We start from the raw sequence: 24,407 nt of genomic DNA on the forward strand, positions 1-24,407 counted from the left end.
AAAAATTATTTAGATAATCTAAAAGATTTCTCTTAAATGGAATTTCCTTTTTGTAGCTTCGTTTATACTGCAGTATTGCAAATACCACTGCATGATTTTATGACCAATATAAAACTAGATAACTGCTTTGTTCCGTATCTGTGTCAAGATTAATAAACAACTTTTCATACTTTCTTACAAAAGCGTTTACCTAATTGGATTTTCACACCGCGTCAGCTGTTACATCCTTGAATTATTAGCAGTAACACGATTTCCGAATGCAGTATATGCACTAAACTACACTAGATCTTTTTTTTGACAAAGACAATCGTTTGTAGGGTGTTCGATACGGGGTGACAAATTCAATGCAAGCATTGATATCTCAGAAACTATACAAGTGTCGCGGTAGAGCATTTTTCTGTCGCCCTCAGTCCCTACTATACCTAACCCATCTTAATAAAATTTATATCAAATCATTGACATTTGATAATTTTTTCAGAAAATGCTTCAACACTTGGCTAGTTTTATCCTGGGTGGCACAACGACTGCTGGCAACGCTGGAGGGGTCGTCGAAACGAACAACAGTAGCAGCGGGGTACGTTTATTTTATACCGGGTGGCACATTTAACTTGAGAAAGTTATACAGGGTGAGACCTTTCAAAACGATTTGAGATGTTGGAAACGGTAACAATTTCAGGGAGAACAAGGTGCCTCAGTACCTTTATCAAATTATGAAAAGTTTACTTTACCCTGTATTTTCTTTCGTTTTCTTTTTGAGGTAATTAAAATTGCACGTCTAGGTGCCACATGAGTACAGAAGTTACATTTTTTATTTAGGGATTTGACATACACGTACAGTATTTATTATTTATACGTATGTTGTTATGAAAAAGGAAAAAGACAAAATGGCTCTCCTTTTAAGATCTGGATAAATATTTGTTCAAGTTATTTCTGTTATATCATACCATGTATAAACCAGATATGTTTTGTATTTGACGTTTTGTTTTAATGTCTAATCTAAATGTAAATGTGTAAATAATGCAAAGGTTTAGTGGTTTTGGAATAATCTCTGTAAATGTCTTGAATTTCAACATTATAAGTTATTTTCTATTTTACCCTCCCTGTAACAACAATTACTGCTTCCAAGTTTCCAATGACGGGTAATCTTGTAGGTTGCTATTCTATATATTTCAAAACTGACTTATTCAAAAATAGTATATTACACACCGAGGTGGGAAGAGTTTCATTACTGTCGAGAGATTAGTTAGATAGCCGAGACGCGAAGCGTCGAGGTTTAGCTAGGATCTCGAGACAGGAATGAAACTTCCTACCGAGGTTTGTATACTATTTTATTTACAACCATCATATTTCTATCAAAATTTACAATTTATTGTTTCATTCTGAACGGGAACAAAAAACTACCAAGCAGGCATTTTTCTCAGAATAATCAATCAGGTATATTGTTACCGTAGCTATGTGGTAAACAACTCACCAATATAAATAAATGTCAGAAAATAAATTGAGAAAAATGTCCTGGATTACAACTCGAATTGTATGCATTCTAACGGTTATAATGCCTATAATACAAGAAATAGCAAGAAATCAACCAATTGGGCACAATACAATAGCTAATTATTCCCAAAAAATTGCTACTTTTTTGAATTTAGAGAACTCGAAAGGCTTTACAGGCCACGCTCTAAGAAGAACCGCCGCTACGTTACTTGCCAACAGTGGAGCAAATGTACTCCAATTAAAAAGGCTGGGAGGATGGAAATCTAGTACTGTGGCAGAAGGTTATGTGGATAGCTCAATGGAGAATAAAACCAAAACTGCCGTTATGCTGTCCCAACGTGCCATGTCTTCTGAAGCTGTTGCAAGTAGTTCACAAACCTCAGTCATTCAGCAGCAAATTCATTTGTCGACCAAAGAGACAACTGTTGGAGACGCCAGTGCTGGTACTGGCCTAAATATTTCTATAAACACTTATAATAATTCAAATGTAACCATTAATTTCAATAAGTAGTTTGTTTTAGTTTAGATCATGTTAATTTTAGTATTGTAATGTATTATAGGCATTATAACCGTTAGAATGCATACAATTCGAGTTGTAATCCAGGACATTTTTCTCAATTTATTATTTGCGAACTGAATATCGATCCGACTTTATCTGACATTAAAAAATTTTGATTCAATCATCATTTTTTTTTCAAAAATATTAACAATCACACAATTTTAGAGGGCGGGAAGTAGAGGTGCGCAATATGATACTTCCTAACCTTTAATGACGTTAGTAATGACAGCATTACATATATGGTTGTAAATAAAAGTTTTTAACTATTTTGTGATTATTATAGTCAAGCTGATTTGGTAGGTACTTAAAAGTTATAAAATTACTATTTTTTATTTAAAACATTATAATAAATCAATACATCAATTACCTAATAAACTTTTGATTTAGTTTGACGTATGTGGTTGAATCGGTAAGAAATCTTACACAACAAATTTAGGAAATGTTAGAAATTGTCAGTGTCAATATCAATGCGCTTGTCAATTCGCTTTACTGATTGAGAACTGGTTAAAAAAAACATTAAATTTTGACAAAACGAATTCAACAACGTTTGAGCTCTAATAAGCTAATAATAATTGGTATTCATTCAGGTGGCGCTCCGTACGACTGATCATGACGACGGATGGACGATGGTAGACCGAGACTCCGAGGGTAACTCGGAAGCGTCCTCATCCGAAGAGGAGGACAACGTGAGCGATTGCGGACTGGAACGAGTACGACTAGACCGTACCTCTTCCCTAGACTCGTTAACTCATGTCAACGTCATGGACATGGAAGAGAGTTGGTTTGTTACGCCGCCACCGTGTTTCAGCTCTCAGACAGGTTATTATTTTTTCAAATTTCTTTTTCTCCATTTGTGACGATTATGAAAAACAGGACCGGTGCACTTACGAACATCTCCCCTCGAAAATCTGCTGATCGAACATCCTTCCATGAGCGTTTATCAGCGGACGGGTAGTCGCCATCCGCTTCTTCGTTCACCGACGCCTTCGGTTGGTCACGTTGACGACGCGGACACCGAGGTACTGATGGACAGCAGTGTCCTTGGCGCTGACGTGGAACCTGTCGTGATTTATCGATTGTCCAGAAATAATTCGTCTCAACGTGTTACCAGCGTGGCCCAATTGAAGGAAATGCAAATGGTCAGGCATCGGCAGGCGCAAAAGGTCAGTGTTTTAACTTGAACTAAACTGGACTGATGATAAACTGGATATTGTTAGTCGTTGGAAATAGGTGTTTTTGTACTAAAGGCGTAAAACTCAACTTTTACTCCCGCTTATAAAAGTGGAAACTGGAATGTTTTTGAAAATCTCGTTTCTAACCTAAACTATTAAAATATAAAAAAAACTGCACTTTCTGAATGTAAACAGCAAAATAGTGTACTTTTACAAACTTACCTTGTTTCCTATTATTGCGATTAAAAAGTTATATCTTATACTTTTTAATTTACAGATAATAATTTAAATGTTTTTTGGCAGAGATGATCTGAAGTTACTAGCTATCTTTATTTTTTTCCAGGACCACACACACCATATCGCAGAAAAAAAACTGTTTGAAACTTTTTTTAATTTAAATAAAATATCTTTGTAAACGGTTCCAAAAAATGTGGAATTTGATATACCCATTTGGATTTTTAGGGTTACGAATTCCGAGAGTAATATTAAAGTGACTTAATAAGTTCAGGATGTTTTTAGACCATTTGAAACAACATCAATGTTCTGATGACATATTTTATTTCAAATATCGCCTAAATGAATTCTATTTAGACTCATAATTGCCTCTTTAACGTTTTATTTATTTTGTAGCAAAATGTTTAATAGTTTTAGAAAATGTATGTTTCACTTATACATTATGAACAAATAATACCTTGAAAACAGTGTAGATTACAGTGATCATAACAACCTGAAGGCATTATAGGCGGGCGTTATCATAACGCCCTGAAATGTTTTTTAATATTAGCAACGTAATCTTTTATTTTCCATGCCATAAAAACTACGTATTTCCTATCTTAAGAGGCTCTTGACTTTTAGGTAATAAATTTTCGTTACCTTTTGCTGCATTTTCTTTTATATTTTTTAAAATTTCCCTGCAGCTTTCGCAATTTTCACTGACTGACAGGACTATCAAAGTTACATTATTAAGGTAATACAGTGCGTTTTTTTTAACGCGCAACATAGGATTTTACGTGTTAAATTTTGAAGCCCATGTTAGACCATTTTATTTTGGAACTGCAAGTCTATAACTTGACGGGTGTGTCTTTAGTACCCTGAAGCTTAAGTAAGTGTACCAATTTGGTCTAAAAAGTGATTAAAAACTGGAAAAAAATCATTTTTTTTCGAAAAGATTTTATCGTTCCTACTCCCTGTATGCATTGTTGTTCCTTGTTGTTTTTATACTGGCAGGGCAGGTAGCAGGTAAAGTGACATATTTTGACTGCATCACGACCCGACATCTTTTGAACGTCAAAAGGGCATTTTATGATTGTTTGGAATACTGTTTGGCTTCAAACGGAGGTCACTTTGAACAATTCACTTATAAAAATACTTCTTTTGTTCTTAACTTTCTTGATATAAAGCTAATGATCACCCTGTTTTACTTTCTACGCCAAATTTTACCTGCTACCTGCCGTGCCAGTATCAAAAACAACAAAAAACAACAATGCATACAGGGAGTATGAAACGATAAAACCTTTTTGAAAAAAGATGATTTTTTGCAAGCTTTTTAACACTTTTTAGGCCGAATTGGTAAACTTACTTAAGCTTCAGGGTACAAAACAGCCACCCGTCAAGTTTTATACTTGTAGTTCCAAAATAACATGGTTTAACATGGGCTTAAAAATTTAACACGTGAAATCCTATGTTGCGCGTTAAAAAAAACGCACTGTATAAACACTAAACAACATACCGGTTAAGGTATACCTTACTTTTCAATGCCAGAAACAGTAAATAATTGCTGAATTAGGTGAAACATAAAACATTGTATGCACCACAGGCGTTAGGGAAAGTATAATGTCCACCAGGACATTATGTTCTCTCTAACGCCCTTGGTACATAAACAGTTATTACCGCACGATTCTTACCTTCCAAGATCCATTAATCTCATTTTCTCAATATTTGAGGTTAGGAACTTGTGACATGGCTCCATTGACAACTGGGCACAATACAAATTGTCTTGTTGTATGTTTTTAAATTAGATTGTGGGTCAGTTTACATTTTGAACGGGTTTAACTCTTTTTAGTTGCATGTGGTAATCTGTCAGTCTGCTCTGAGAGCCACTTCCTGGGACACTTTTATTTTTATGTAAATAGTGCACTTTCTTGCTATTTTGCCAAAACTATTGTAGAGCTGCTGCAGTAATACTTGTAATTATGTGATTGCCCCTGTTTGTTTATAGTTTGTTCCATTGTGAGGTTAATGGTTATGATAGAGTTTTCTATTTGATAGATCAAATTAGAAAGCTGTCGCAACGTACAGGGTGATTGATTGAATTTTGACCACCCCCTTAACTTTCTTAATTTTGCTTTTAGCAAAAAACGTTAAATACAAAACTAGTAGATATTTAGGTCTACTTTATTTTTAGATCAACAGTTATTATACAGGGTTTCCCAAATTTGACTAACAAACCAAACTTATGTTTTTTAAACACAATGACCAACTTTTTATTCGATATTTGCATTCTACGTCAAATTTTAGGAATTGATGTAAAATGTCTGTATCGATATTCAACTGTTTCCGCAGCATCTGTTACTTTAACAATGTTTCCTGGACTATGTGATTAACTCTTTTAGGGGCATGGGTACATAATTTGTACCCAACAAAAATCTTCTTTGGTAGGGCGATGGTACAAGAAGTATACCACTTAATCTAAAACTTTTAATTTACCGATCACCGGTTTAAATTGTGAACCAGCTCCTTAAATCGTGAGTGTAGCGTACCGCCCGCCTCTGCAACAGGTCACGACTTGTTTTTCGGCTATGGCGCATCTCAGTGTTTAGAAGTGGTCTGTGTTATGTGCATGATTTGTAATTTTGTTCGGAAAGGCTTCTAAAGTGTAAGTAAAACTTAATTTTATTTTGAAACTACTCAAAAGTTGTTTTATTGGAGCATCTATAATAAATTGTTTATGACAGTTTCTATAATTTTTGTTTCATTTTTTTGTAAAAAGAAATTGTGTTGTGGTATTATTTTTGTACCAGTGCGCTTGATGTGGTATTTGTTTCTAGATTATAAAATGGAATTTATACCATTTAGACTAAAGGATATGACCTATAATGAAGGAAGAAGTGGAAGGCATTGACGCAGAAGAAATACCTTCAGATCCGGAATCAGTGGTCGAGCAATCTGAGGAGGAAGAAGAAGTTGTCAACGCTATGATTAGTATCTCATAATCGGACAGCGAATCGGATTCAGAAGAAAACATCCCTCTATCCGTAATTCAACATAATCTAATAAAAGCATCAAATAAGCGGAACTGGTCTAAAAGTACAGTGCCTGAAGAACCAGGAAACTTCACTGCAGAATCTGGAATAAGCGAGTCTGTAAAAAGTATGGACTCTCCTACACCAGGAAAAATTTTTCAACTTTTTTTTACGGACCATCTTTTGGAGCACATAATTTTTCAAACAAACCTATACTGCCAGCAAACATCTACAAAGCCTCAAGTAACATCTTTGAGTGAAATAAAAGTTTTTTTGGGTCTAAACATACTCATGGGCTTGAAAAAACTTCCCAGTAAACTCATTACAGGACAGGGCAGTGGTACGCTATTTATACCATCAGTTTTTTTCCAAAATACTGAAAGAAGTTTCTTAAGTTTTTTTTTTTAATATAGAATGACCTATTTTTAAGTTTTTTTACATTTTTTGTCTAAATAATAAATAAAAATGTTCTGCCCCTCAAGACCATTATTTCTTGCCAAATCCCTTGCCCCTGAAAGAGTTAAGGGTTAAGTTAGTTACTCAAATTTGGGGCAGCCTGTATAATAACTGTTCATCTAAGAGTAAAAGTAGACCCAAATATCTATAAATGTTTTTTTACTAAAATCAAAAATACGGAAGTTAAGGGGGTGGTTAAAATTCAATCAATCAAGGAGGCTACTGCGGAAACAGTTGAATATCGATAAAGACATTTTACATCAATTAGGCCTAGAATTTGACGTAGAATTCAAATATCGGATAAAAAGTTGGTCATTCAATTTAAAAAAACATAAGTTTGGTTCGTTACTCAAATTTGGGACATCCTGTATAATAACTGTTCAGCTAAAAATAAAGTAGACCTAAATATCTTCTGGTTTTGTATTTAACGTTTTTTGCTAAAATCAAAATTATGGAAGTTAAGGGGGTGGTCAAAATTCAATCAATCACACCACTTTTTAAACTGTTTATTATTGTCACACCCGTGTTAGTAGTTACGGTGCACACTCAGTAACCAGCATAGTCAGTTTAGCATAATGAGGTTGCTGACGAATTTAAAAAATGCACCGTAGCTCTACTAAATTACCGAACTGTGGGTTCTTCCCCAGAGGGAGGTCACTGACTGATCTCTGGGTTAGTATGGTTACGCCTCTTGTGCAACGCAACGTGGAGCATTTGGAGGTGACCAAGTGCCACACCCGAGTATCAGTCCTCGCAAAGGAAATAGTGTGGGCGTGCAGCAAGAGTTGCCGCACCTACTTACCTCCCTTTGCTAGTACCATGACGACTTTACCGGCCCGGTGAATGCCCTCGGACACGAGTCTAACGTTCATTCATCCCCGATAAAGCGTTTGTCCTCCGTGAACCTTCCGTCTACTCGATCCTGCATCCCACATCATGCTCTACGCCATCTTGGCAATCTGGGGGTAAGATTACTGTACCAATTGATTTAACTTCTCAAATAAAGTGGGTGTCACCCTGTGGAAACCTGAGTTTTCTTCCCTCTGGGCTACCCCTTAAACAAAGGACACTTATCGCAAACAGATTATAAAAGAAAATTAATGTTCTAGTCACAAAATTCATTTTGCAAGTAATCTACAGCGCAGTAAAACTTTCGCCTACTTGGACTTTTCTTAGGTTTTTCGGTCTTTGGCTTGCACATGTAATTATCAATCTTTCTCTGTCCGTTACATCGGTTTTTCTTTTACCACACATATCCACTTTTTATAACTACACAACATCTCGGTTTATAAATGTTTTTTTTTTTAGGTGCAAATGAAGAAACTGGCACAACAAACGGCGCGCAACAGTCTGATGCGCGCTAACAAGGCTCGTGAAGTGAACGGACGCAACTACAATCCGCGACGCAAAGAGCGAAGCCAAGGTTCAAACCGTTCACATGCCAGCAATAACCGTAAATGCTGCTAGAAGGTATCGACGGTAACAATGATCTCAGAATTGATAGGACGGTGAAAACAGGCGCGAATTATGGATACCTCTCTGTATACTTGATCTGCGATTGTTATTTTTTGGGTGCCATACCAACTTTAAACACAAAAAAATAGTGGATAAAGTATACAGATTTAAGCTTCCTTTTGGTCGCCAGTGAATTTTTTACTGGCGACCCAAAACGGTTTAAACAAAATGGTGTTCCGCAACGTTCAATTGACGAAAAAAAGTGAAGGAATATGGACCAGGCTGAATAAAAAAAGTACCTGTTTATATAGTTTAGATTCGTTTCAGCTTTGACTCTATTTAAGGTCTAATAATACCATTTCCGTTAAATATTTACGAATATATAATTTTGTTTCTTCTGTCTTGATGTCAAATTAAATGCGTCCGCATATTAATATTACGTACCTATTTCTCTTTACATTTGGCGTCAGGTAATATAAATTAAAAAATCCTACGTCAAATTCACACGTAACGAACCTTTTAATAGGGACGTAGGGTGCATTAAGAGTAAATAAATTAAATAAAACGTTTTAAAGCACCGTAGTGTGTTCATTAAATAAAATATTCAGAATGTTGCGGACAAAGTTTATAATAGTGCTATTCTCTATTGGTTGGCGTTTTTAGAATTAAAAAAAAACCCAACCAACGAAAATAGTGCATTTATACAACAATGGAAAATACATAAATATGTACTATATTGTTGTTGTATATTATTTATTTAATTATTTATGTTTAATACTACTGCACGTTTCGCATCTACTAATAATTTTATTTCTGTATTAGGAAAATTTTCCAATTAACGTACAGAGTGGGTTTTTCTTACCTTGAAATATGTTTTTAGGTTTTCAGTTTTAATTTCAAGAAGATGATAATTGAATCAAGGCTTTAAATGTTATTTTAAGTCAATTTTCTATTTGCAAAAATTTTGGGTCATTGGGGATTTGGGTCATAAAAACTGTCTTCTCATTAATTTAAAGTTGACGACCGAATTCCGCGGCCGGTCGAGTGGAGATGGTGGAATCTCTAAGTGGAAACGTCGATTCCTAAAAGTCTACGGGGAATTGTCTTATGACAATGACTATATCTTTTACTCGGATTGTGCCCTTAATCGATGTTTTTGACTTTTTTGGGTGTTTCAGGGGCTCTAGCCCGACTATTTAGCCATTTAAAATGCGCAACTTTTCCCCAACTTAAACATTTTCGTATCTGTTATAGTTTAGTTTCCGAAATCCCAATGGTAAGGATCGAATTTAAATTCCCCTGTATTTCGGGGCCAATTTATATCAACCCCGTATAATTATTTTAGACAGTTTTTTGCGGCTATTTTTGAACCAAAGAAAAAACGCTTTTTTTTATAAAAAATGTAGAAAGAATTTTCGATTCGTTTGAACAAAATATACAATTAAAGTTCACTCTGTACGTTTAAAACTGGGCATTTCATATAATATACATTGGTCAGTTTTTTTTTCCAGTTAAACTTCCCTGTACATTCATGTAAATAATAGTTTTTACAGTAGGAATCCCTCTATAGGAAGGTAATAATGAACCCATTTTATTTTTAATACAAACTTTACCATCACGAAAGTTTCAGTTCGCAATAATAATTGTTTGAAAATACCTTTTCACACACACATATAGCACCTTCTTATAAATAATATTTATACTATAAAATAATGTAATAATAAGAATAAACACTAACATGATATTTAACGTAATCATTCACGTGTATAGTTCGTAAATTCAATTTTTAGCAGTCCGTTTATTAGATAATGAAGTCATCAGAGCAATCTGTGATAAAAAGTATTTTTGTAGCCCAAAACCGGTGTAAAAGGTATTTTCAATAACAGTCAAAAACAATTTTATGTTAAATAAGTAAGTAGTTACTTTAATATTTGTTGTATAGCCGCCATCCACCACAGAAATAAAAAGTACAAAAAAAATCCATTTTCTGTCCGTATTAATGATCCATTCACAGCTTTAACTAAACAAAATGTAAATAAAACAGCTATTCAATCATCTACATATACTTATATTATGTTAATATAACAATAATAAACTTCTAAATATAAAACGAATTTAAAAAAAAAAAAGAATCTTTGTATGAATTGTTGCTTGGCTTCTATGTGTATAAATGGTACGCAGTGTGAGACACCTCTAATGTACGACGCACGAATAGATGTTAGTTTGATTTAATAACGTGATTTTAAAACGATATAGCGATCGAGTGAAAGTTTTTTTCTGATGCTCTTCCCGTTATATAAAAGTAGAAATAAAAAAAAGTGAGAAAAAGCATATAAAAAAGAATGTGTGATTTTAGTTTATAGGTGGCAGGTTCACTTGTTGTATTTATGGCGTATTTAGTGGTATACTCTACGATTATTAGACGACAATTGAGAAAATGTTATAAAAATTTTAAAATTAAAAAAGTACTTACGTTAAAAATTGTGTTTTGACTTGCATCTTTTCACCAGAACTAATTCTACAGGAAAGTTGCGCAGTTTGGAACATAATGGGTCTGTTCGCAGAACGAATCTCCAACTATTAATAATAAGAGGAAATACGTCCAGCTATTGGCCATTACCCTTAAAATGTCAATGTCACGTGAGCATTCAACCAATAAATGCCAGCAATTTCCGATTTTCAGTTGGAAACCAGTTTGAAATTGCCTCTACCTTTTTACATCATACTGTAAGAATATATTTTCGAAATAATACTTTCGTTTTCCCAAAAATCATTCCTAACAAAATCAATATCCTAAAGTAAACAAACCCAACAATAATAAATTTTAAATCCAACAATATTCGCAACTTAACAGTTCGACCATGCTAACACTTTGTGAGCGCCCTCATCTCCTCATACTGATAATATCTGACCTGATCAGAAGGATAGTCAGTAACTATTACTTTAGGACATTTGTTAATTTGTCCTTTTAATTTAGGACATGGTCTTGCAACTCCTCGTGCCGCTGCCACCCTTACAATATGTTTTCAGAGCCACTTTTGCTCGTTTGAGGAAACGTCTCCCTCTTCATTCTTTGAAATGTCATCATCGGAGATATATGTTGAGTATAATTTTATCTTATCCACAGCAACTATTCCCTTATACGGTTTCTTAGCTCTTTTTGACCTCGGAATATATTCGATACAATATCTGTCATGCGGAAGGAGTTTTGTTATGAGATATATGGACCTGCGTTTTTCTGCAGTAGCTTTCTACTTTTTCCATCATTACTCGGAATGCTTCTTTTGATTAAAACTACCTCACCAGCTTCGTACTTTAGAGCTGGACGTCTTTTCCGATCGTACCGTTCTTCTTATCGTTCTTGATCCTTATGAATATATTGTCACACCCGTGGTAGTAGTTACAGAGTGCACACCCAGTAATCAGAATAGTCAGCAAGGTTAGCGTAATGAGGTCGCTGACGAGTATAAAAGATGGATCGATCGTAGCTCGGCTAAGGCACCGAACTCTGGGGTCAGTCACTCAGGGGGAGGTCACTGGTCTCCGGGTCGGTCGGCGAGCAACAGTCTCTAACTTGAAGTGGTGGGACGGCTCGCTACCCTCTTGGGATCCCAGGCTGAAAAGATAAGGGTTCTCTCGCAACTTGAAGTGACCGTTAGAACCCTTAACCCTATCAGTTTACTACTTGGTCCTTTGGTCACACCGTACAAGAACACCTTGCGTGTCCCCCTTTACGGTGTAGCTGAAGGGCTGAATTAGACTCGCTTTCCCCGTGGTTTCTTGAAGACGCCGGTGAATACGGCAGTATTGGCCCTTCTAATATGGGGGTAAGATTAACCCCACTATATTCCTTATATTAATCACTTTTACAATAAACGAAGTTGTGACAAATTAAGTGACAATATTATTGCTTTAACATTTTTGCGTATTTTTGTCAAGTTGTTTCCATCTGCTTCTGAGCTCGTAGCAACAATCAATTTTCATCTCACCTGGTGGAATAACAGTCTCGTGGGAAGCTCGCAAATCAACTTTTCTTGATGAGATAACAATATCTATCATAGTTCGCGCTAAATCGCTATCTTTAATTACACATACATCATTGTATGATATATCAGCAGATTTTGCCTTAGAAAAGATTCAGCATCGAAAAATTCTGGACACAATGTTCAACAACTAAAGCGTCCACTTTATTTTGTGCTTCAACAACAGTTTTCGCGTAACTATTGATGTTTTGTACCCTCGTATAGTCACATGCATCCATAGTCACATATAGTCCTGCGTGGCGTCCAAGTTAGGCCCAACTTTTGAGCGATTCCACGTTGAATCAGAACTCCAGAACAGCCAGAGTATCTACAAGACATTCAGGCACCTCCTGCCCATTTACTTTGCAAATTATCTTATACCTGCTACAAGACGCTTGCAAATTTTTCGCAAGTAAAACAGACGCAGAATTTTCCCTTTACATTCAGTTGACACACATGACCCAATCGTTTGCGGACTGAATACGACTTTTGTGGTTTTGAACACTTATCTGCTACATGGTCCAGTTAAAACATCTCAACTTGTTGGAGTTTCCTTTGGATATGGATGATGTCTTTTAACTGATTGTCAGTCTCATTGATTTGTCACGACGATCAAGTCTCTCAGTAACGGGTTTATTAAATGATGTTCCATTATAATATCTATTATTATCCATGGAAGATATAGGGCAGTGAAATAATTATTAGAATACAATTCTTCAGGAGTGTCATATCATCCAGTTTGAACACTTATATCATTCATTCCATCTATGTTTAGCATTGTCCTGAGAAGTGGCGCAAAATCCTTAACATCCGGAAACGTTATCAAAATAAGTGATTCTCATTCATTCCAAGAATATTCTTATGTAGTCAAACTGTCATACCAAATGAGTGCTATACCAGCTAATCTAGTTGGCATGTAAATCTATGGAAACAACACACAAACAGGTTCTTAAACGACCTGGATGAAACTGTAGATACTGAAGACCTGAAAGATGCTATAAAGACAAAATATGGTATTGCTGAAGATGAAATTAAAGTAGGTATTAAAAAAAACAATGAATATCAAATGAGGCACGCCTTTGCAAAGCTCCCGATAGAATATGCCCGGCCGCTTATCAAAGCCAGACGAATACAAATTGGATGGACATACTGTAGGATGAAAGAACTCCCGACTCCCCATCAGCCAGATGCTATAAATGTAACTTCTATGGCCATGTTTCAACCCATCAGCTCAAACGACAAAAAATTGAGTGAAAACAAAGAACCTAGAGCCAAAAGCTTGAGTTGTTGAATTTATAGAAAAGCCGTACAACGATGAAGGAGGGAACGCAAAAGAAAATAATTAATTGTCATAAAAGATTGCTTCAATTATTATTATTTTTGCGGATTATAAACTGTTGTAATGTAATTGGTATTCGATCAGATTAGATTAAAACAGTATAAGTTTCTATCCAAGTGTTTTTTGACACCATTCTGTGTATACCTATATTATATCAATTTAAAACCTGATCGATCAAAATAAATATCAGAGATTATTGGGATTTACATTACAATTTATTTACAGCTTAATCTCTTAAGTTAGAGTAGCAACGATATATCATTACACCTCTCTTAACATATCAGTTATTGTGGCATTAATCCAGAATTTCTCTTCAATGTAACCGTGAAAAGCTCGAACTCCTTCGAATGTCTCTCGAACGGCTGGCAAAATTTGTCTGGCGGGAATCATGAAGAAATAAGGTGCATCTAAAAATAATGTAGTCTTCAAAACTGCCATAAAAAAAAAATATAAAAATCAATTGGCAAACCTCCATCAGGCAGCTCTACTGTATATGCCAATTCGATTCCGGCACCTCCTTTTGCCCAATCATCACCCGCACCTGCTGCAGCATAAAGAAGAACAGCTGAATTTTCCACCACGTAGTTGGAGTTTATGGTGGAAGCTTGGCCAATAGCGTTCGCTGCTAATTCTCCAAGCAATCTCAATTCGTCAGCATTGTCGGTGTAAATAGGAGCATACCTGCGTATTATAGTAAATGTAATATTTAGATTTTCCTTAAGTGCTTAGTGGATGATGGTAGTAAATGTAATATATCCATGTATATTATTATTATATTTTTCTAAAATGTACTTCTTCTTTTTCTTCGTCTGACTAGAATTGCTTCTGTTTGTTGTCAGTAAGTTGTCCTTCTTTGGTCTTCCTGTTGGTGTTTTGCTGCAATGTTTATTATTTTTGCAGATGTTAGCTAATCTGTCAGGTGCCATTCTATCAATCTGACTATCCCAAGTCTCTTTTCCTTGCTTTTACCCATTTGTTGATGCTCTATAGATATGTTACATTTCTCCCGCACGCTCTTATTTGTTTGTCTGTCCCTATAAATGTTATACCCTTTATTGTTCTTAGAGTCTTGTGTATATTCGTCCATATGGTTTCCAGTAAAAAATTCACCCCACTTGGACTTTTTTAGGTTCTCTGTCTTTGTCTTGCGCATGCACTTATAAATGTCTCTCTGTCCGTTACACGGTTATCCTTATGCTAGTAGTTTTCTTTTACCACAAGTTGTAGATGGCCATCAACTCAGCCATGCAGAATAATAAATAAAAAATGCATACCCCCAAGGAAACAGCATCATTTCTCCATAACTGTGAAAAGCCAGGTACAGTTTGGCATGTTCGTTGTTGGCTAATATCCAGTCTCTCAAAGCTCTGGTTTCCGGTTCCGAAAACGGTTCTGGTCCGGCATAAGTTTGGGTGCAGGAATCATTAGAAGCCCCCGCGTACATCCACATGTATTCAAAATTTCTGTTCAGATCGGTACCATAACACAAAGCGCCTTCGGTTAGACGACGATTTTTCCGCCATAAGCGATCCTAGATGAATTGTTTCTAAGTTATTGACATACCGCATAAACTAACAAAATGTAATCTTACAGTGGTTTGAGTGTGCACGTATCCATCAGGATTCATATTAGGTACAATAGCCCAGTCAACGTTTTGAATCAAAGCGGCGTTTGTACTGTTTTCAACTAGTTGCTGAATGATATACAAAGCAACGGGAGTGGCAATCCATTCTCTGCAATGAATTCCTGCATCTAAAATTATTAGAGGTTTGTGTACTGCAGTCTCACTAGGCCCAGTAGATATCCTGGGAATTTGATTGATTTAAAAAACACACGTAAAACTTGAACCAAGTTAAATTAAATTACTTAAGAAGCAGAATGTCCCTTCCTTCGTATGATTGTCCGATAGTTTCTACTGTGGCAATATCTGGATAATCTTCAGCAATTCTTCGTACGTAAGCCATTTGCTTCATGAAAAAAAAATGGTTATAGTTATATCCGATATAATGTATCTTAAACAGGCATGGAAAGCTTGACCAACTAAGAATGCGACGTCGTAGTGTATTTATAAAATTATCCATTGTATTATAGAAGCTCGCGGCAAAAAAATGTAACTAATCGGGCCAAGAGAAACACATCTAAAATATTTTTGTAATTCCAGATTTGCCACATACATACATATACAGGGTGGGTTAATAAGCGGTGCAAGCGGTTGTTCCTCAAGTGATAGAGTACTGTAGTTTTTACACGACAATAGAAAAGCGGATTCTTTATGAAATAGGTAATAGATAGCAGTACCATTGAATTTGATTTTTTCGAGATAACTATAATATGACAAAAGCGTAAATTTTGGAAAAACGCCCTCTACAGGACAGACGGAAAATTGAATTGGACATTTGTTTTGGGACACTTAAAGAACAGAAAATGCTTTTAAAATGCCGCACAAACTAAATAAGTCTCTACGATCAGCCGTTTTCAAGTTATTTAATTTCTTAAAAGCAAGTTTGAATAACAACTCTTACTAGGTACTTTATTTGAAGAGATAGAGAAAAGTGAAAGCGCAAAGTTGTTCGTAGATAATAGCATATTACGTTTATGTTATTTTTGCTACACCTTTCCATTTAAATTTTCAGAGTTATTAGTAATTTTTCATTTTGGTGGAATGGATTTAGAAAGCTGAAAATAATTTCCAGCAATATCTCGTGGCTACATTTACTAGATTTTTTTCCCGAAGCTCTACTATGTATAGTTTCTTGAGAAACAACCGCTTGCACTGCTTATTAGCCCACCCTGTACATGAACATCAGTGGCAACAACGGATTTTTGTTCGACCAGCCTAATAACTGATACAGTTTCTCGATTCTGCTACTTGATTACAATTTTTGTTCTCAAACATGTTTTTTTTAAATTGACGTTTTTGAAGTATTTATTATTAAAGAATGAAATTTTCATTATTTGGAAGGCTGTTACTGTGGCCGGTTGATTTTATGACAAAACGGTTTGCATGTTTCTATTTGTGCGCGTAAAAGCAGCAAACAATTTTTTAATGTCAATCCCCCGTTTAACCACAGTATACATATTACTATAAAAATGTCAAGTAAACTTACCTCTTCATAGTACATAAAGCTGGCAAAAGTGACTTGACCTATGCTCAATGATCTGGCCATACTGCGTTCCAGCTTCTCTGTTTGTATCATACTAAATTCATGTCAATTAAGAAAAAAGCAATTAATTTGGATAAAGGAACAAACCTTTCAACATCAGCAACAGAAATTTTAAAGTTCAAAAGACCATGAAGTCTCAGAATCAATTCGAAATAACTCTGTTCTTCAGGCGCTACCATTACGTGACTAGCCAATCCTGGTTTTCTACTTTCTTTCCAGAAATCAAACTTTTCATTTTGAGAAAGTGTGTGTAAAAACTTGGTTTGTTCCACTGTTTCGGGCACCACTTCATACACTTTATATCTACAAATCACATATTTTTTGTTATTTGGTCATTCTATGGGCCTAATAATGGATTGAAACTTACCCATTTAAGTATTCACCAAATCCAGCGGTTACAAAGAACAACAGTAAGGCCAAAATGATTCGTGCACGAACCATTTTGAAAGCTAGTTTAAACAGGATAGGGCTAACGAATTATTGAGTTGGATGTTATATTGTTTATACCCCAATTATGCCTTCAAGATTTATCGAGATGAGAGTTGCTGACCGTAAATTACACTTATTTTATGGTCATGTTGTAAATTTAATCTAGGAGTATTTTATCGTTAGATAAAAGTTTATTTTGCAAGTAAAATCCCTTAACACTCCTTACATTATTAATCCAATAAATGTAGGCAGGTGTATGATGGTGGCTTTATTACTTACTAATTCACTTAATTACTATTAAGACTAAAATATTATTAAAAAGAGCAGACTATTACAATACCGGGTGTCCCGGTATAGGTAATAAAAAAGCGGGTAGAACATGACAATAGTTATTTGCATCCTAGGCCGTGAATTTGATTGAAAGAAGTTTACGGGAGACAGGGCAATTTGGTGTTAGAGCCGTTGACCGTGTGGGTTGTCCTCAAGTTCGTAATGCTGCTGTTGAAGAGGACATTTTAAACAGGGTCGCTGAAGACCCAAATATTAGTAGTCGCCGTTTAGCACTGGAATTTGGCGTACCAAAAGGTAGAGTTAATTGCATCACAAGACGGCAGCTCCTTCATCCATATCATGCAACGCCTGTTCAGGAGCTTCTACCACCCGATTTTGACAGAAGACTTCGGTTTTGCCACTTTATTGAAGATGCGCGGGCACGTGACCCAAATTTTACCAGCAAAAATTTATTCACCGATGAAGCTGGATTTACTAGAAGTGGTGTTTTTAATTCACATGATTTCCATCATTACGCAGAAGAAAACCCCCTCATGTGAGGCGTATTAACCACTTTCAGCTGGAACTCCGCATAAATGTGTGGGCCGGTATCATCGGAGACATTCTTCTGTGTCCTTATATCCTGCCCCATCGCTTGAATGGTGAAAATTATCTTGCATTCTTAGTGAATACTTTGCCTGTTCTAATGGAGGATGTCCCTCTCAATGTGCATGCTCAGATGTGGTTCATGCACGATGGTGCTCCTCCACACATTAATAGAAATGTAACTGCACATTTAAACAACACTTTCCCACACAATTGGATCGGAAGGAGAGAGAGAGATGTTCCTGTCGAATGGCCCCCTAGGTCCCCCGACTTAACACAATTAGATTTTTTTTATGGGGTGTTTTAAAAAATTAAGTCCATTACGCTACTCCTGTGGAATCCAAGGAAGAGTTCGGGAGGAACGTAATTTGGGATGATGCAGAAATGTTGAGGAAGGTTCAATTCAATTTCATTCGAAGGATCCAGCTATGCATCCTAGAAAGTGGTGAGCGTATCGAGCATTTGTTGTAGTTTCTATTTCTTTGAGAATCTTCTGCTTTTGAGATCTGGCTGGTAGTTTCAATAGAAAATTATGTTTTATTTTTTTTCCAACAAAACTTTGATAGTTTGTAGTTATCAAATTAACTGGTGGCTACGTTATTTGCAATAAAAATGTGTAAAATGGTAAATAACAGGGGGACACAAAAAACATTATTTGCGGAAGAACTATGAATGCTAGAAGAGTTTACCAAGAGTAATAAAGCCTTGAAAAAGGACCAATACATCAGATTAAAAAATTAATGTTAAGGACGAAATAAAAAGTTCTGGTTATTTTTGAACCCAGTCAATGAAGCACTTGCCAAAGGCAAATGGACGTGGTTGTTTCATCAAACCATGAGCCTTACTTAGAGACAAGTCCACAGCAAGTTTCATTAAAATCCATCGTAACGTTCTCCAAATATTTCTGAAAATAGATTTTTTTTCCTGACCATCAATAGCATTGGAACCATACACTTTTTTCCAATGACAATTACGTCAAATCGTTTCTAAAGATAGATAATTCGATCTAAAAAATGTCACAGTACCCTTTTGATCATGTGCTTACTGGACACCCTGTAGGTATACCCATCACTTAAAAGAACAACGGGATTACCTGCTGATACTTGTTCTTTTTATTCACTGTTTGGAAGTTCACTCATCAAACATTTGAATTTATTTTATTGTTTGTCTTATGCAGTCTTTTAAGTTGCAATATTATTATGATATATGACTTTCTGAAAATGATTGTGTTAATGGACGCATTAAAACATAAAATTGAAGGTATGATTATGAAAGTGCGGTTTTATATTTATACGGAATACATTATTATTATTATAAATATACATATGTATATAATATTGCGAATTAAACTCACGCCGTTTTCGCTCGAATGGCGGCACGTTTTGAAGTAACGGCCTGAAAAAAACAAAGGTTCCACAACATATCGAATTAGCAAAAGAATCGAATAAATACCTGGAAACCAGACTTTATACTAGCTACTGAACACCTGGACCCGCAAGTTTCACACTGTAAGAAAAACAGCCGAGTATCCTTTTGTAAAATTGTGTCCGGCGACCTGCACGTATGACAGGTTACGTATTCCTTGATGTATCTGTAACACAGCGTAATTTGGAGAAAATGATAAAAATAAGTTGCATGAAAAAATTGCGAAATCAAGAAATTTATGTTAGGTTAGGTTAAGAAAAACATTAAATTATTTTAGAAAAGATTAGATTGAAAGATTAAAGTTTGGTTAAGCTAAATGGAGAAACCGCAAAATATGATGAGTAGAAAGATAAGAATAGTGAAATGGTAAAAACATGAAATCTTGGTTAAGTGGAAAAATTGTAAAAAACACAAAATTTCTGTTAGGTTAGATTAAGAAAAAATTAAAATTATTTTAAAAAAGATTAGATTGAAAAATGAAAAAACCATGAAAGTTAGGGAAAGATGAATGGGAAAACCGCAAAATACATTAATTTAGGTTAGGTTAGTTTGAAAAATGGTAACAAACATTAAAATTTGATTATGATAAATGGGTAACTGTGGTAAAACATAAAATTTAGAGTAGATAGGAAAATCGCGGAAATACGAAAGTACACATGGAAATTAGGTTAGGGTAAAGGAAAAAAATGGTAAAAATGTTAAATAAAGATTAGATTGACAAATGTAGAAACCATTAAAAGCACAAAATCGCAAAAACATTACGTTTTTGTTAGGTTAGCTATAAAACTGACAAAAGATGAAAATTAAGTTAGGGTAGATGTAAAAATGGTAAAAACATTAATTTTGGATTAGATTGAAAACCATGACAGTTAGGTCAAGGTACCTATATAGGAAATCGCAAGTTTCATTTGGAATCAAAATTACTAGTCGCAAAATGTAAAAACCCACCTTCTTAACACGTTTTCGATCTGTTTTTGTTGAAACCGGCCCTTAATAATCAGCTGATTGTTCCCGTCCACAGATCCACTGGTACCCAACTCGGCCAATAAAAAATCCAACAAATGTTTCGGTTGTCTATGAAGCATCCTGCAGATTTCAGTAAAGTTCGCAAAAGATGTCTTTTTAGCACCGATTTTCACCACCTACATGAAAACCGCGTAAAAAATACTCAATAGAATATGTAAATTGTAGATTACCTGTGGCGGTCTCATAACAAATTTCTGTTTTTTGCCTGCTGCCATATCAGGATTTTTATCCCGCATGATTTCGAACGCTCTATTTAACAGCTCTTCGTAGGTATAATCTCGATCAGAGCCCACCCAAGACACCGAATTGTCATCAACTAGGTAAATAAATAGTAATTTACGTTACAAGTCCGAGAAATGGGTTAATAAAGTACAAGTTTAGAATTTCTAGACCAGTACTTTAATTGCATTTCACGGAAGAGTAAATGGAAGTGTAAAACGTTTTATTTCATATTGTAAGTGGTAATAGTTAGTTAATTCCCAGTTTTTTTTTTTGAGATTTCACCAACCTCTATACATTTTGGACACCAACTGTTAATAAAAATTATTTAAAAAAGAAATATTCATAATCGAGACCAAGAAATCGTCAAATATAAGAAGTCAGAATATCAAAAATTATTTCCTATTATTTAGTATAACTACGGAAGATAAACAAATCCATTATGCTACATAGTTGAAAAACTTCCGATTTTAGTGAACTTTTTTTTAAAAATTGTTGTTTTCTGATTAGTACACATTTGGCATCAATCATCTGCTTATCCAACACTACCAGTCCATCAAGTACAGTTAAACTAACCTGATGGTTATTGGTGTTACACTCACTTCAGATAAAAATAAACATTTAATTTCTTTACTCATATAGGTAAACCTACCTGACTCCACAATTCTCTCCACCAAAGTACAGCATGTTTTTAAAATCACCCATTAGTACCTCTCCCCATAATGCCATTTACACAAAAAATTAATTATCAAATAGTTTCTTACCATTTTCCTTGTCTTCTGCCTTATCTTCAACTTCAGCCATGATTTCGTCGAGATCCTTCTTTTTGCTCTTCTTCTTCTTCTTCAACTTGTTGAAATCCAAGTCAAAATTATCATCGATAAGTTCATCTTCCTGGTTTGCGCCATCTCCAAAGTTGTCGTCCTTTACTTCGCTTAAAGCCGCCTCCAAATCGTCAGTACTGAAAGGTTTCTTTTTCTTCTTCTTTTTCTTGGTGAAATCCAAGTCGATGTCAGCATCATTGTCCGCGTCTTCCCCACCGCCTGGAGTATCTACTTCCTCTGAAGGGCCATTATTGGTTGCGCCATCAGCATTCACATCATTACCTGGATTTCAAGTTTTGTTATAAAAGTTGTAGAGTCTGGTAAACATTAGGTCCCAAATACTTTTTTATTCATTCTTTTTTCGCGTATACTGGATGTCCCACACAAATGTTTGAAAATTTCAGGGTTTAATATTTACATTGGGGCCTCCACATTTAAAATATATTCACTTTTGGGGTACCACTGTAGGTACCAACTTCACTACTTTAAATGGACCACCCTGTATATTATTGTATTTTTTGATTCTCCTAATGATTTTCATTCTATCATAAACTATATTTAACTGTTTGTTTTATTCTTGACCAATAATTGTATGTATATTTTAGGTTGTAGTATTTCTTGAATTTGCATTGCAATTCCTGGAGACCTAATTTCACCAGACCCTTCTAATACGATTTTAAATAGGTTTAAAAACATTTTTTTTAATCTATTTGGAAACACTTGATATAGGTAATACACTGACTAAAACTTCAAAAACATACCCTCAGCTAAGGCAGCATCAATGTCAAATGTAGTCTTCTTCTTCTTTTTCTTCTTTTTAAGAGTAGGATCAAATACCTGTAATTTGTAAATAAAAAAATATCATTTTTCATCTAATAATGATTTCTTATCTAGTATCTCAAAAAGGGCTTACAGCCCTATTTATTAATAAATAATTTATATAAATTTTAATGAAACATCCTGTATATTTTCTGATGTTGACAGTGGATAGGTCTTTTTCTTCTGATTCCAAAAATATATACTCGTAGGTAATAAGTAAACATTTTGTTTAAGTGTTCTCCACCCCCTTTTGTATTCATTTACCTTCACTTTGAGAGCACAGACTACTACTACAAGTTGAAGACTGCTTCACCCTCTTTTGTAATAGACAAAGAGTTTGTTATAACATTTATTTGGTTTAGCCATTTTCAAATTATTGGCATTTAAATATTGTGATTTTATTCATTTATTGTGTCTGCTAAAATCACAGTTGGAATGAATAGTAAGTGACTGATCCTCACAATGACATAATTTGACAGTTAGTCAATATTTTTTTTGTTAAATTATGTTTAACAAAATGAGTGGTACATGTTCTTGAAATAAGGAAAGGGAGTTCTCAAGAAAGAGTTGTAGAATGTGACAGTCATTGTCAGCTTCTTCTGTCACATTCTAGAAAAAATAGTCTGATTTCAAGAATTAGACCACTCAATTCAGGTTCACTGTGCTTAGTCTCTTGGATTATTCATGACACTTTTGATTTTGAAAAACATAAAAACAATTTTTAAAAGGTTATAATTCAAAAAGGGCTAGTCTAATGTCAACTTATATATTTTAAGCATCTGAAGAAAAAATCTGACAACTCATCTAAAAATATACAGGGTGCTTCTATAAAAATTTATCAATTTTGTCTTTTTTTCACCTTTGCTATGGTCTTTAACTTTAATTCAATTACATTTTCCAGTGATTCAGGAGCCTGGTAACTTTTGTATTAACAGTTTTTTCCTAAGTGTAAAATTAAAGCTGCCACAAGGTGTCCAGTCCAAATATAGAGACCAACACACTGTATACTATTATGCCACATACACTAATGAACCAGAACCAATGTCAGAAAGTAGTAAATCATAACATTGGCACACTGAGAGGAACTATAGACAAAGCACTTAAAAACTCCTTTAAAAAAATGTTTTTTACATTAAGAACTTTTTGTTAAAAATAGAACCTAACTCTTTTTCTAAAAAGAAATAGTTTTAAAATAAAAAGCTACAATTATAGCCCATGCACCCATGCAGGCTTATAACCTAAAAGTGCAACTATCAGCACAGCCATAATAATACAAAGCATAAACACTTACTGCCTCGTCTTCTGCCATGTTCTCGTTTGTAAAACCTTTAAAGAACACTCCCAAGTAAGTGTTCTTAAAAAAATATATTAAAATTCTTTGAAATGCTGTTTAGTTAAATCTCTCTGGTCTCTGCTTATTGCATATTGCATCAGCCAAAAATTTGACATTTACATTTTGTACATTGTCACTGACACTGTCAAATTTCAATTACCTGCCATAATAAATCGAAATAAACTCTTTAAAAAATTAGGCGCCATCTGAAAGCCAAAAACGTAATTGTCAGAATCTTTTTTTTTTCTTTTAGAACTATAATATCATAGAAAAATGATTTTTAATTTTTAACCGGCTTATAAAATACAAGATGGCGATCAAAAGAATTTAGAAAGTTATGTTAAATAAAATTATGGCATAGAACAGTGCGTAAAATTAAAATAAATAAATAATAAGTAAATGGATAAATCTTGAATACTTATAGTTTGACTGTCTATACGACGTAAACTTATTTAAGAAATGCAATATTAAACTGGGTGTTTAGTTTAAAATTATGTACCAAGTGACCAAATCAGAATAGCAGTCACGGCTGTACATCTTTTATTTTATTAGGTAC

General features: G+C 34.7%; 3 protein-coding genes across 7 annotated transcripts in view; 1 reads left to right on the forward strand and 2 right to left on the reverse strand.

Annotated features, from left to right (window-relative positions):
- TP53INP (Tumor protein p53 inducible nuclear protein) overlaps positions 1-10,856 on the forward strand; it is a 20,298-nt gene extending 9,442 nt beyond the window's left edge. For all 5 annotated transcript variants that reach the window (XM_081976230.1, XM_081976229.1, XM_081976233.1 and 2 more), the window contains 4 exons: positions 479-574; positions 2,638-2,869; positions 2,924-3,213; positions 8,229-10,856. In XM_081976230.1, the coding sequence (XP_081832356.1) occupies positions 482-574; positions 2,638-2,869; positions 2,924-3,213; positions 8,229-8,387 (774 nt within the window). In that variant the 5' untranslated portion in view covers positions 479-481 and the 3' untranslated portion in view covers positions 8,388-10,856. The remainder of the gene's footprint in view (positions 1-478; positions 575-2,637; positions 2,870-2,923; positions 3,214-8,228) is intronic.
- A 2,887-nt stretch (positions 10,857-13,743) lies between these two features.
- On the reverse strand, positions 13,744-17,426 carry LOC145726918 (carboxypeptidase B-like). The gene is made up of 8 exons (XM_081976225.1): positions 17,268-17,426; positions 16,988-17,203; positions 16,844-16,934; positions 15,603-15,703; positions 15,328-15,541; positions 15,011-15,267; positions 14,206-14,417; positions 13,744-14,143 (listed from the first exon to the last, which is right to left on the reverse strand). The coding sequence occupies exons 1-8, from the start codon at positions 17,339-17,341 to the stop codon at positions 13,998-14,000; spliced, it is 1,311 nt and encodes a 436-aa protein (XP_081832351.1). The 5' UTR covers positions 17,342-17,426; the 3' UTR covers positions 13,744-13,997.
- Positions 17,427-19,459: 2,033 nt separating this feature from the next.
- On the reverse strand, positions 19,460-23,970 carry eIF2beta (eukaryotic translation initiation factor 2 subunit beta). The gene is made up of 7 exons (XM_081976226.1): positions 23,810-23,970; positions 22,461-22,536; positions 21,640-21,981; positions 20,827-20,972; positions 20,579-20,772; positions 19,658-19,796; positions 19,460-19,600 (listed from the first exon to the last, which is right to left on the reverse strand). The coding sequence occupies exons 1-7, from the start codon at positions 23,825-23,827 to the stop codon at positions 19,556-19,558; spliced, it is 960 nt and encodes a 319-aa protein (XP_081832352.1). The 5' UTR covers positions 23,828-23,970; the 3' UTR covers positions 19,460-19,555.
- Positions 23,971-24,407: the final 437 nt, after the last annotated feature.

The sequence above is a fragment of the Ips typographus genome, linkage group LG3, assembly GCF_016097725.1.
Source record: "Ips typographus isolate SLU linkage group LG3, UJ_Ityp_2.0, whole genome shotgun sequence".
Classification (NCBI taxonomy): domain Eukaryota; kingdom Metazoa; phylum Arthropoda; class Insecta; order Coleoptera; family Curculionidae; genus Ips; species Ips typographus.

Bases quoted from the DNA above. Each gene is read 5' to 3' on its own strand.
- eIF2beta (XM_081976226.1), bottom strand. The intron at 20,773-20,826 runs GTAATCTACAAT...GTTTTCATGTAG, and splicing joins TTGTTATGAGACCGCCACAG to GTGGTGAAAATCGGTGCTAA. The intron at 19,601-19,657 runs GTATTTATTCGA...TGTTTTTTTCAG, and splicing joins GTATAAAGTCTGGTTTCCAG to GCCGTTACTTCAAAACGTGC.
- LOC145726918 (XM_081976225.1), bottom strand. From the start codon at position 17,341: ATGGTTCGTGCACGAATCATTTTGGCCTTACTGTTGTTCTTTGTAACC. The intron at 15,704-16,843 runs GTAAGTTTACTT...TTTTTCATGAAG, and splicing joins GCTTTATGTACTATGAAGAG to CAAATGGCTTACGTACGAAG. The intron at 15,268-15,327 runs GTAAGATTACAT...CAATTCATCTAG, and splicing joins ACGTGCACACTCAAACCACT to GATCGCTTATGGCGGAAAAA.